At 38.1% G+C, this 13500-nt stretch overlaps 2 protein-coding genes across 3 annotated transcripts; both read right to left on the bottom strand.

Moving 5' to 3' along the window:
* Nucleotides 1-35: 35 nt before the first annotated feature.
* LOC100893007 (arylacetamide deacetylase) lies at nt 36-5546 on the bottom strand. 2 transcript variants are annotated; one of them, XM_003724422.3, is made up of 5 exons: nt 5510-5546; nt 4032-4211; nt 2837-3092; nt 2095-2161; nt 36-1433 (listed from the first exon to the last, which is right to left on the bottom strand). In XM_003724422.3, exons 2-5 carry the CDS (start codon nt 4170-4172, stop codon nt 638-640), a joined length of 1260 nt encoding a protein of 419 aa, XP_003724470.2. In that variant the 5' UTR covers nt 4173-4211; nt 5510-5546; the 3' UTR covers nt 36-637. The 2 variants fall into 2 exon arrangements, with proteins under 2 accessions (XP_003724470.2, XP_030837548.1); XM_030981688.1 differs by lacking the exon at nt 5510-5546 and having other exon boundaries at nt 4032-4251.
* A 1879-nt stretch (nt 5547-7425) lies between these two features.
* On the bottom strand, nt 7426-12127 carry LOC762845 (arylacetamide deacetylase-like). The gene is made up of 4 exons (XM_011683445.2): nt 11949-12127; nt 10459-10714; nt 9494-9560; nt 7426-8843 (listed from the first exon to the last, which is right to left on the bottom strand). Exons 1-4 carry the CDS (start codon nt 12087-12089, stop codon nt 8048-8050), a joined length of 1260 nt encoding a protein of 419 aa, XP_011681747.2. The 5' UTR covers nt 12090-12127; the 3' UTR covers nt 7426-8047.
* Nucleotides 12128-13500: the final 1373 nt, after the last annotated feature.

Below are 13500 nucleotides of genomic sequence, written 5' to 3'. Positions count from 1 at the left end.
AATTATAATTTGTTTTTCTTCAATGGCAGGCAATTCTCCATTTGTTTGAAAAGATCTAGCCCGTGCTTTATTTATTGCACATTGTTACCTGCAGCGTATTTAGGCAGCAAAATGTAAATTGAAACAGTTTTAAATCTTCAAAACTTTAATTGACGACATCAAAGCATATTACTCTTTTTTTGAACTTAACATAGACAGAAAGTTATTTTCACTAAAAGGCGTTTAAAAAAGTGCATCCGACGAACACACAGTGACTGATAAGAAACTTTTAAATTTTCCCCGTTGGAAATATCAGTAACAGTAGGCCTATGATTAAAATTACCTACCCCCTTACATCCGAACCAAGAAAAACATAACAAAAGAGCACAAAAACGAGGAAAGCTGTTATTTCTGGGGGGGGGGGGGGGGTAAACATCTTGAAAGTGTAATGCATTTAGAATAGGAAGAATCGGACTCTTCAATGTATCTGATGCTTTACATGTAGGCGCACATTACCGGGCACATTAATAATAAGTGTAATAAGATGTACAAGATCAAACAAAGCTAAATGACACTCCCAAAGCATGAGTGACAATTTACATCTTGTACACAACTAGGCCTATGTCATTTTTCGACTAATAACAAATCAGGCACAAATTCAAATATTATCTTTGATGAAATTGATAAACCCTCTTTGCAGTTGCTTCCCAGTTTCCGAATGCAGTGGATGGTACCAATCTAGACCATGGAAGGCCGCGTCGTAGTTCACCCAAAACACATCAACACCGGCATCCTTTAAACGATGGAAGTAAAATATTCCGTCGTCCCGTAGAGGATCGTAGCCGCAAGTGGCGATGTAGGCCTTCGGTAATCCTCGCATGTCCTCGCGAAGGATCGGCGAGAACCGAGTATCAAGAACGACGTCTTTGAGTTCATTCCAGATTGCCTCGTTGCCGAAGTCACTTGATTGGGGTGGGGTGTAGTGGGCGGGATCACGGAAATCCTTTGGTATCAGAGAATGATTGAAGATCTTCCGGTAGAGCGGAGAGTTCTTAAATGCCGCAGAGGTGTGGTTGTTTGTCGTCATCTGCTCAACCAGGGAGTCGTTGAGGACTCCGTTAAAGTACGCGCTGAAGCAGAACCCGGGGATGGAGTTCTCGAGCCAGGTTTTCTCACCAAAGACATGGGCGTTCTTCTGGTAGGACGGTGTCTGGTAGTCGAAGTGCTGCAACCACGGGAAGAGATGGACTTGGAGACGAACATTGGGCAGGGTCGGATCGTCGTGGATTGCCTGGACGATCGCGGCCGTCAGGTAACCGCCGGCGCTGTCACCTCCAACGGCAATGCGAGTGGGATCAACGCCGTAGACGTCGGCGTGTCTCATCAACCATTTCGTAACGGCTAACCCGTCGTCGTAGGCCGCTGGGAAGGGATGTTTCGGTGCCAGGCGATAACTGAACGAAAGTAACAGAGAGCTTGCAAGTTCACAAAACACAGTCTTATAAGTGGAAGCATTTTTAACTTGAAATATTAGTACGGTCGTCCTGGGGTCGTTCTTAATCGGGGTTAAGAACAATGTTTTTGATTTTGTTCGGTGATCCAACTATTCCTCATGCGACCTTTGCCCCGGTTTATATTTTGTAAAATTAGGATTAGGGTTGTCATTGCGTTTCATGTTAGGTTAAGGGTTTGGGTTTGGTGTAGTGTTCGATCCAGGATTGAAATAAGGAATATAGTTAGAGTAATTAATTCACCGCCAGGTGATCGTCGCCAAAGCCTATCTCTCTTTAATACTGTGATCATGATCAGTTTGCAATCAACTGATACAGATCAAGTTTGATCGACAAAACAACAACCAAGCCATTTTCTCTTCTACGGTAAACAATACAAATTCAAACTTGCCTCTAAATTTAAAAAAAATAAAAAGGCCTCATTAGAACGATTAAAAAAGATAAATTTTACATCAAATTGACTACTCAATTTTTGTTTAAATTGAATTGAAAATATTTTCTTCTGCAACATACAAATCCAATTACTTTTCAGCGATACAACATATAAAAAATATAATAAACTTTCATAAATTATTGTCTGATAGATCATCATAAAGTAACTTACTCCACAGATATCACAACCATACCATCTAGGTGCCCTGCAATCTCACGGGTTCCTATCTCGAAGATATCTATATACAACGGGGAGAGAGAGAGAGAGAGAGAGAGAGAGAGAGAAGAGGGGTCAAAATGATGATTGGATGACATCAATATTAATTTATAAGATTTTCAAGGCACCAAATCAACTTGTAATAAAATGCTTGAGGCGCATTTGTGCAAAAGATGGAATCAAATTAGAAGAAAAATCTGCAGTATACAAAAAAGAACAACTTGAATACGATAAAACATACACAAATTAAAGAGAACAATAATTATGCCGAATTAAACATTTGGCTTTTAATGTTATTAAGGATTATTATGATATAGACAGACAAATCGAGAGTGATCCGAAGAAGGGGGAATAATATTGAACTACATTGTACAAAAACAAAAGTCATATATACAGAGAAATGATCAGGGGTCGAAACGACAAGGAAAACAATGAGTATTATTATGTTCAAAACATATAGCTTGGGACAGAAGCGATAGGAATCCATATACATGGCTTTGTAGCAGTTTTAGACTACACGACAGGATATGACTTGCATGAACTGTGTTGATAGGCCGGATCAAGTTCTAAAGGTCCGTGAGGTTGTCAAGAGCTATCTTCGACATTAAAGCAAGCTTAAAATCAAAATACTTAACAAAACGTCATATACAACTAAACAGCTCTTCTCAATATGTAAACAAGTACTCTTGCCACTCACCGACACTGCCAATAGTGAGACCGCCCCCATGTAGATAGATAAAAGCCGGCCGTTTCTCTTGACTGCCATCGGTGCGCTGGTAGAAAAGTACTCTGACCCCGTCAAAGGTCGTGTCATCTAATGTGACCGTTGACCCCTCTGAATTGCGGATCAAAGGTGCTCCTACTCGATAGACTGTGGCTAAACATGTCAAGATATTTTGAAGAACAGAAAAATCGATGGTAGAACCCCCGCGAACTAGGTATTCCAGGTACATCTTTAACGAATATGAAAAAAGTAAAATGTATCACAATATATTAAAGCAATGAAAGCAAGAAGACAAAAGAGAGAATAGGAAAAAGAAGATAAGGCAGTCACGGTTACAACCATGAAATAAGGAAAAGGATATATTGATGCAAAGAATTAGTTAATGTTAACAGGGAAACGAGAGATGAAGACGATTATAAAGAAGAAGAAGAAGAAGAAGAAGAAGAAGAAGAAGAAGAAGAAGAAGAAGAAGAAGAAGAAGAAGAAGAAGAAGAAGAAGAAGAAGAAAAAGAAAAAGAAGAAGAAGAAGAAGAAGAAGAAGAAGAAGAAGAAGAAGAAGAGGAAGAAGAAGAAGAAGAAGAAAAAGAAGAAGAAGAAGAAGAAGAAGAAGAGGAAGGAAAGAGAAAGAGAAATAAAGGGGAAAAAGGCACAGCCTTTCTTGTAAAGAATACATTTTGTTCATGTTATCGGTTTCTTGAAATGAAACCTTTCATAAAACGGCTGACAACGACGTCAATTCCTTTCCATTGACTGCTAATGAACGTTTCAATCAATAATGATTGATTAAAGAATCGTACATATTAAGTACTCACATTTCGTAAAAGTAATCATATCGATCTAAAGATGAGGCCAATCACAGTTTCAGTTTTCACACCAAGAAGAGGTCACATATTTAGGTCAGCGATATATTACTGTTATTGTTGCATATTCAATGGGAAACAAAAGACTATTTGGAGCCAGAAGGGCGTTAAGTAATGTTTCTTACACAGAGTTAACGCCCTTACGGTTTCAAACAGAGAAAGACCACTACATTTGGTTATGCTGGTACGATGTTTTCTTTCTGTGGTAGGGTACACATATTTGATTGTGCTACATATTACTGAATTATCGTTTGAGAAACTCTAAACTAAGACGTAAAAGTATCAATGAAACAGCTTTTAAAACTTACAATTGACTTGGTGAATTTAAATCCAACGGTCTTCCAGTAGAACTCCATCTTGGCGTCCATATCGGTTGGCATGGGAACGTAGAGGACGATGCCCAAATAGACCCCGCCCACCAGGATAAACATCGCAGTAGACAACCTCATCTTGTGCCGATATTCCGTCCTTCCATGGAAAGTTTATCTCTAAAATGATACATTTTTAGACATTTCTATCTCTCCCTTTGTAAGCACAGCATGGATATTGCACTCTACAAACTATATTGTCAAATTGCTAACAATTTTGGAAGGACTGAGGATTGACATTTTCAAAATAGTATAGATTTACAAAACGACTCAAAAATACCAAAACGATTTCCGTGTAAACAAGCTAGAAATGCTGCGGGCTAATACAGTATTGATAACTATCAATCTATTGTATCATCAGTTCGTACAAATTGATTTGACCTAAACCAGTACATGTAGCATAAAGGAAATTTAATTGATAGTCATATTCGACTAGGTAATTATTAGGAATTAATTAAAGCGCGTGGCAAAAGCAAAAATGAGGTTCAGATTGTCAGAAAGATTTCTGTGTGTGTGTGGGGGGGGGGGGGGGGGGGAGGGGGTGGTAAACCTGAAGTATCAGAAACGAAAAATATGATGATCATTGAAAAAAAAGTTAATCAGAAGGGGAACCCATAGCTATCTGTTTGGCATAGACTACCCGTTTTGAATGTAAGAGTCGAAATATGGTAACTATGTAGAGGTTTTGTGGTCTAGTGGATATGTCACCACACTGTGGATCACACACTTTCGTATTAAAAGACATTGGTCTACATTTGCCACTCTCCGCCCAGGCGAAGTAAATGGGTACCCGGTAGCAAGAAATTCCTTGAATGCTTTAGCACCTTATTATGGCAGTTTATTAAGCTACAGCCGGGTAATAATTATGATCCTAAGCGCAGTAGAGTATAGTAGCTGCGCACTATGAATGGATCTATATATTCTTATAACTAAGCGTTAGTTTTAAAGTATATCAAGAAGACAAATTTATACCAAAATAACTGTGTGCAATGGAGATTACAAGTCTGGAGAGAGAGAGAGAGAGAGAGAGAGAGAGACAGAGAATGGTATATATATATATCTATATATATATATATATATATATATATATATATATATATATGAGAGAGAGAGAGAGAGAGAGAGAGAGAGAGAGAGAGAGAGAGAGAAGAGAGAGAATGCGACAGAGAGAGAGAGAGAGACAGACAGACAGACAGATATTATTATAACTGCGAGAAGGTCAAACCATATACAAGGTCATTGATCAAACCAGGGCACGTGAGTTATCAAACAGCACACCCCATAGGAATTACACAGAACAATCATTACCATAAACTTATAAGGTGTCGAAACAAACCATTATACAACATACAACACGTTTGTTCTGCAAATAATCAGTAAGATGACAAGTCATTGCCTGTAATAATGAAGATAATTACCTGTAATCCAAAAGAGTCGCCTTTTTGAGACATGTGTTCCGCGCTCGGTGGTGTCTAAAATGATGAGCGAGGTAGGCCTATATCGTCTACTTAACGTAGAAGGAACAAAGTTTGTGAACTTGACCTTTGGTGGTATAGTGTCGAAAATAGAAACTCGATAAATAACCAGATCTAGGTTAAACAAATGTACTTTAATTATTTAAATGAGCATCGCACTCCTTTGATAATAAAGTAGGCCTAGAAGATAAGGTAAGGACGTACAGTATATAATTATAAAGATAACATCGAGGAGAGTGTATTGAAATTCACAGTGCAGTCCCATTTGTATCAATCTGTGTTATGTTTTAAATATGCTACAAAACTTGGCGATTGGTCGTGCAGAAGCAGTCAAGTCGAGCTTCATTTTAGACATCATTTGGATTAACTTGATAATTCACTGAAATATTACAAAACCTTTCCCTAAAACTATATAAGAAATATGATTGAAACCCAATTTTTCTCTTCTGTAGCAAAGAGTCAAGAATGAAATGATTTTAAAAAGTTTTTGTCGGAGATGGCGCTAGACTGCGACTTCATTTAGATTGTAGTAACTTCGTTGGCACACTCGCTTTGACGAAACGCTGACGCAGAGCGTCTTCCCGTCGCTATAACAAAACAAAAACATTATTCATGGTTATAGACAGGGCGAGATCGTTAGAGGAGGATAAAAGCCCTTTCCCCAACCCTATAATGTTCCAAAATGTCTCCCTAAATTATACAACATTATAGTCTTTAATTTATTACCAATAATAATATTAAACTTGATTTATATAGCCGCTTTGAATACAACATACCGTCTTTACATGTATTTTCAGTTTACCTGCTAGAAATGTTGAAGACATACAGAACAACAAAAATGTGAGATTCATTTTGTCCCTTCCTTACACTCATACAGAGATTTGTATAGACCTGTCATGTGCGATTAAAGGTACTATGTCCCATTTGCAGGCCAAAAAAATGAAAAGGGTAAATTCCAACGGCATTTGAAAGTTTATTAGAACTTCCCTAAAAAAAAAAGGGGGGGGGGGGCTTGAAAATGTCTTTAAGTGGAAAAATAACGACTATTAGTTGTCGAATCGACTTAGGAGCTATAGAGCCAGTAATTAATAGTCTGATTTCAGACCATTGTACTGAATGGTCGTACGTTTTATGCTGCGCAAAGATTCAATCAGTTTAATTTTGGCCATTACAAGAAGTGGGTTATTGATGTAGGCAAATTTTATTACCAAAGAAGAAAAAAGCCAGCCACTCAATAGTGTCTGACAGTGAAGTTATGGACGATTTTAATCTGTGATATTGACCTCATCTCTGCCATGATTTCTTACCTTTTCTCCCTTCCCAAATTCTCTCTCCACCCCCCCCCCCCTCTCTCTCTCTCTCTCTCTCTCTCCCTCTTTCTCTCTCCCTTTCTTTCTCGGTTACCCGGCCTCCTGCTCCCTTTTTCTCTTTCTGCCCACGGATCACTCTCTAATACCGAGCCTTTATCTTCTCAGGAAGTTATAATTTTCCGTTCTTTCTTTCTTTCTGTCTGTCTTTCTGTCCCCCTTTCCTCTTCTTTCGTAATTTCTTTCTCTCCTTATATCTACGCCTATATTATTCGCTGTCCCTCTTTCCTCCCTTCTCTCTCTCTCTCTCTCTCATCTTCTCTCCCTCTCTTTCTCTCTCCCATCTCTCTCTCTCTCTCTCTCTCTCTCTCTCTCTCTCTCTCTCTCTCTTTCTCTCCACTTTAAGCTCCCTATTCCTTCTTCTCTTTTGATCATCTTACACAAAAATAAAAGCAGGCACTTTTGCACTTGGCGTAATAAATATACCTCAAACTATTAATTATTATTTCTCCAATGGCACGCAATTCTCCATTTGTTTGACAACATCAAGTCTGTGGTTTATTTATTGCACATTGTTACCTATTTCCGTATTTAGTTAGCAAAATGTAAATTTAAACAGTTTTAAATCTTCAAAACTTTAATTGACGATACCAAAACATATTTCTTTTTGTCTGAACAGTTATTTTCACTAAAAGGCGATTAAAAAAAGCGCACCTAACAAATACACAGTGACTATAAAAATACATTTAAATTCCCCCAGCTGAAAATATCAGTTACAGTAGGCCCATGATTAAAATGGCCTACTCACTTAGATCCGATAAAAAATAAACAAGCAAACTAAAGCAACCAAACGATAACACTAATGAAATAAAACAAATCATCCCAAAAGCGTAAAAGGTGTTATTTCGGGAGAAAATAAACACCTCCGCTATGAAAATGTAATGCATCTAGAAGTGGAAGAATTGGATTCTTCAGAGTAAACGATGTCATTCATGAAGGCCAACTGTATATGGCTCGTTCAAAAAGAATAGATCGTACATTTTAAATTAAGTGTAATAAAATGTTCAATCAAACAAAGCTGAATGAAGGTATGAAAATTCCAAAGCATGAGCGATAATTAACATCTTTTACTCTATTGTATAATTTTTTCACTGATAAAAAACCAGGCACAAATTCAAATATTATCTTTGATGAAATTTATAAACCCTCTCTGCAGTTGTTTCCCAGTTTCCGAATACAATGGATAGTACCAATCTAGACTATGAAAGGCCGCGTCATAATCCACCCAAAACACATCAACTCCGGCATCCTTTAAACGATGGAAGTAAAATATTCCATCGTCCCGTATAGGATCGTAGCCGCAAGTGGCGATGTAGGCCTTCGGTAATCCTCGCATGTCCTCGCGAAGGATCGGCGAGAACCGAGTATCAAGAACGACGTCTTTGAGTTCATTCCAGATTTCCTCGTTGCCGAAGTCACTTGATTGGGGTGGGGTGTAGTAGGCGGGGTCACGGAAATCCTTTGGTATCAGAGAATGATTGAAGGTCTTCCAGTAAAGCGCAGAGTTCTTAAAGGCCGCAGAGGTGTGGTTGTTTGTCGTCATCTGCTCAACTAGGGAGTCGTTGAGGACTCCGTTAAAGTACGCGCTGAAGCAGAACCCGGGGATGGTGTTCTCGACCCAGGTTCTCTCACCGAAGATATGGGCGTTCTTCTGGTAGGACGGTGTCTGGTAGTCGAAGTGCTGCAACCACGGGAAGAGATGGACTTGGAGACGAACGTTGGGCAGAGTCGGATTGTCGTGGATTGCCTGGACGATCGCGGCCGTCAGGTAGGCACCGGCGCTATCACCTCCTAAGGCAATGCGAGTGGCATCAACGCCATAGACGTCGGCGTGTCTCATCAACCATTTCGTAACGGCTAGCCCGTCGTCGTAGGCCGCTGGAAAGGGATGTTCCGGTGCCAGGCGATAACTGAACCAAAGTAACAGATAGCTTGCTGGTTCACAAAAACACAGTCTTATAAGTAGAAACATTGTTAACTTGAAATATTAGCTCGATCGTTCTTAATGGGGTTTAAGAACAATAATATTTTTTAATTTGTTCGGTGATCCAACTATTCCTCATGCAACCTTTGCCCCGGTTTATATTTTGTAAAGATAAAGGGTTAGGATTAGAGTTGTCATTGCCTTTTCATGTTAGGTCTAGGGTTAGGGTTTGATGCAGTGTTTGATCCAGGATTGAAAGTAGGAATCTAGTTAGAGTAGTAAATTCACCGCCGAAGCATGTGTCCTATCTCTCTTTGATACTGTGATCTGTATCAGTTTGCAATCAACTGATATAGATCAAGTTTGATCCACAAATCAATCACCAGGCCACTTTCTTTTCCACGGTAAACAATTCAAATTCAAACTTGCCTCTAAATAAATAAATTAAAAACGCCTTATTAGTACAATTTAAAAAAAGATAAATTTTACATCAAACTGACCACTCATATTTTTTTCTTCAAATTGAATTGAATATATTTTCTTCTGCAACATACAAATCAAATTACATTTCAGTGACACAAAACTTAATAAACTTTCATTAATTATTGTCTGATAAATCATCATAAAGGAACTTACTCCACAGATATCACAACCATGCCATCGAGGTGCCCTGCAATGTCATCGGTTACCATCTCGTATATATCTATACACAACAGGGAAGAGAGGTATTGAGAGAGAGAGAGAGAGAGAGAGAGAGAGAGAGAGAGAGAGAGAGAGAGAGAGAGAGATCAAAATGAAGATAGGATGACATCAATATCAATATATAAGATTTATAAGGCACCAGATCAACTTGTAATCAAATGCTCAAGGCACACTTGTGCGAAAGATGGAATCAAATTATACAACAAATCTGCAGTATACACAAAAGAACAACTTAAACAAGATAAAACATACACACATTAAAGAGAAGAATTATGCCTAATTAAACATTTTCGTTGTAACGTTATTCATAATTATAATATAGTCAGAGAAATCGAGAGTGATGCGAGGAAGGGGAAATATTATTGAACTGCATGGTAAAATATAAAAGTTATATAGGCATATACAAAGAAATGATCAGGGATCGAAACGACAAAGAAAACAACAAGTATGTTCAAAACACATAACTTTGGGAAAAAGCGATTGGAATCCATATACATGACTTTGTAGCAGTTTTGGACTGCATGACAGGGTATGAATTGCATGAACCCCCCCCCCCCCCTCCCCCTCTCCCCCCCCCCCCCCCCCCCCCCCCCCCACTCAGTGTTACCTAGGGTACGCGTATACTTGTTCACTACCTTTGAAGCACCCCCTATCTTCGGTGTGAAAAAGTACCACTTTACCGGAGATTTTGGGAATACGAATGCGGTCCCTCCGACCCCGGAGTGGGGTTGGGGAACGGGCATGAACTGTGTTGATAGGCCGGATCAAGTTCTTATGACCCGTTGAGGTTGTCAAGAGCTATCTTTGTCATTAAAGCAAGCAAAAACTCAAAATACGTAACAAAATGTCATACACAACAGTTAAACAACTCTTCTCAATTATGTATTTTTGCCACTCACCGACACTGCCAATAGTAAGACCGCCCCCATGTAGAAAGATAAAAGCCGGTCGATTCTCTTGCCTGCCATCGGTGCGCTGGTAAAAAAGTACTCTGACCCCGTCAAAGGTCGTGTCATCTAATGTGAACTTTGACCCCTCTGAATTGCGGGTCAAAGCTGCTCCTACTCGATAGACTGTGGTAATACATATCATGATATTTTGAACAACAGAAAAATCGATGGTAGAGCCCCCGCGAACTAGGTATTCCAGGTACATCTTTAACGAAGATTTAAAAAAAGTAAAATGTATCACAATAGATTAGATTAATGAAAACAAGAAGACATTAGAGAGAATTTTCTTGGAAAAATAAAGATAGGAAAAGGAAGATAAGACAGTCACGGTTACAATACAACCATGAAATAAGGAGAAGAATATATTGATGCAAAGAATAATTTAATGTTAACGGGGAAACGAGAGAAGAAGACGACTAAGAAGTAGAAGTAGAAGAAGAAGAAGAAGAAGAAGAAGAAGAAGAAGAAGAAGAAGAAGAAGAAGTAGAAGAAGAAGAAGAAGAAGAAGAAGAAGAAGAAGAAGAAGAAGAAGAAGAAGAAGAAGAAGAAGAGGTAGAAGAAGAAGAAGAAGAAGACTTTTTTTTTTACTTTTGAAAGTAAAACTTTATTTACAATACATATAATAATTAAAACAGATAAAAAAAATAACAGTGATGCACTTAATATAATAAGTGTTTGTGAATCATATACCAATAATCAACAACAAGTAGTACGTAATACATGAGAAAGTAACCATTAAACAATTCATAAAAAAACAATAATTTCGACGGTAGAAATTGAGAAAAAACATAAATTGTACTAAACACTGATTACAAATGATTACACATCCATAGAGTGTTTCAAAACGATTAAATTATGGGAATTCATAACTTCCAACTATGAGCATCTTCTCAAGACAAACTTATCACAAACAACAATTAAATCAACCATGTGAGATCAATATCATCTGAAAGAAAGAGTACATTATTGTACGACCATATCTTATGAAATAACACCAAATTGTTTTGTAATTTGTGAAATTCATAATCAAGAATGACTCTGTTCTTGATTCTAAGTTTCCAAAAAGGAAGTGGATCAAGACTCACACTTGGTATTGAAGTAATCTGATATAAAGATGAGGTAAATCACAGTTTTAGTTTTCACGCCAAGAAGAGGTCACATTGTCAGCGATCATTGTTATTGTTGCATTCAAGGGGAAACAAAAGACTATTTGAAGCCAGAAGGGCGTTAAATAATGTTTCTTACATACAGTTAACGCCCTTACGGCTCCAAACATAGAGAGACCACTACAATTTTGTTATGCTAGTACGATGTTTTCCTTCCGTGGTAGGGTACACATATTTGATTGTGCTACATTCCCATATAACTACTGAATTACCGTTTGAAAAGCTTTAAACTAAGACCTAAAATTATCAATGATTACAGCTTTCAAAACTTACAATTAACTTGCTGAATTTAAATCCAATGGTCTTCAAGTAGAACTCCATCTTGGCGTCCATATCGGTTGGCATGGGAACGTAGAGGGTGATGCCCAAATAGACCCCGCCCACCAGGACAAACATCGCAGTAGACAATCTCATCTTGTGCCGATATTCCGCCCTCCGTGCGGTCCTTAAGGTTTTGCTCTAAAAAGGACGAATTATATGAATATATATATTTCCATCTCTCCCTTTCTAACCATGGCACTCTAACTTAACTATTGCGTCAAATCACCATCAATCGATCTTAGAAGGGCTGAGGTGTGACATTTTCATAAAAGTAGATCGACACTTCTAATTTAACAAGCTGGATGATTAAATCCAGCGCGTTAAAAGGGTAAATCTACCAATTCCAAAATGTTGACACTCCTGGGACCTTTTGAATGTTGGTTTAACATTTGAGTTTCCTAAAATTCTAAAGATATTAACCAAAGTCGGTCTTGGCTTTTTTTGGTGAAAATGAATTTTCGTGCTTTCTCTAGTTGGTCTAAATGTAATCAAAATGACGGTCGGTTTTAACCAAGAAACTCTTGATGGTATTTATTTTATATTGACCAATTTATTTATGTAACACCTCATCTGTGAATTGTGAGTTAAAACACTCACATCCTCGATCAATAATGGACGAATCTTTTGAAAGAATACTAAACATAATTATTTTCCCGAAAAATGGCAGAGGTTCCGCAGCGAATCTTTAAAGGATTTTAATCTTCAGCATTTTTACACATGCATATAAAAAATGAGGAAGGAAATGGCATGTCGTATAAAGGTGATGTACGCATCAATTCCAAAACGACTTCCGTGAGAACAAGCTAGAAATGCTGCAGCAATGCAATACTATGAATCACATGATGATAATTATCAATCTATTTTGTCATCAGTTCGTTTACATTAATTTGACCCAAACTGGTTCGTGTAGCATAACGAATATTTAACTGATAGTTAATAGACTAGAAAATTACTTGGAAGTAAAGCGCTTGGCAACAGCAAAACAGATTGTCAGAATGATCTGGGCGAGTATGTTGGGGGGGGGGGAGTAAAGGGGTGGTACACCTAAAGTTTAAGAAACGAAAGTTATGGTGATCATTACATATCAAGTTAATCAGAAGGGGGTCTGGGATATGGCATCCATAGTTACCTGTTTGGCATAGGCTACCCCTCTTTGTGGTCGTACAGCACATTAATTTTGAATGTAAGATCTAAAATGATAGTAACTATAAAAGTTAGTTCTAAGGTCTATCGAGAAGACAGTTTTATACCAAACTCTAATGTTGTATGCAATTGTGATTACAAGACTGGAGAGAGAGAGAGAGAGAGAGAGAGAGAGAGAGAGAGAGAGAAATAGAGAAAGTGAGAGGGAGAGAGAGATACAGAGAGAAGAGACAGAGAGACAGACATATATTATTAAAACTGCGAGAAGGTCAAACCATTTACAAGGTCATTGATCAAACAGCACACCCTCATAGGAAGTACACGGAACAATCATTACCATAAAATTACAAGGGATCGAAAC

This window comes from Strongylocentrotus purpuratus, unplaced genomic scaffold, assembly GCF_000002235.5.
Source record: "Strongylocentrotus purpuratus isolate Spur 01 unplaced genomic scaffold, Spur_5.0 spur5_scaffold_12, whole genome shotgun sequence".
Taxonomy (NCBI): Eukaryota; Metazoa; Echinodermata; class Echinoidea; order Camarodonta; family Strongylocentrotidae; genus Strongylocentrotus; species Strongylocentrotus purpuratus.
Note: the sequence above shows the minus strand (reverse complement) of the source record. Positions and strands in the feature narration are given on the sequence as shown.

Coding starts and splice junctions, on each gene's coding strand:
- LOC762845 (XM_011683445.2), bottom strand. CDS start 12,089: ATGAGATTGTCTACTGCGATGTTTGTCCTGGTGGGCGGGGTCTATTTG. Junction 9,561..10,458: donor TCTTACTATTGGCAGTGTCG/GTGAGTGGCAAA, acceptor TGTTGTGTATAG/ATATATACGAGATGGTAACC. Junction 8,844..9,493: donor ATGGTTGTGATATCTGTGGA/GTAAGTTCCTTT, acceptor ACTTTGGTTCAG/TTATCGCCTGGCACCGGAAC.
- LOC100893007 (XM_003724422.3), bottom strand. CDS start 4,172: ATGAGGTTGTCTACTGCGATGTTTATCCTGGTGGGCGGGGTCTATTTG. Junction 3,093..4,031: donor TTAAATTCACCAAGTCAATT/GTAAGTTTTAAA, acceptor TATTCGTTAAAG/ATGTACCTGGAATACCTAGT. Junction 2,162..2,836: donor TCTCACTATTGGCAGTGTCG/GTGAGTGGCAAG, acceptor CGTTGTATATAG/ATATCTTCGAGATAGGAACC.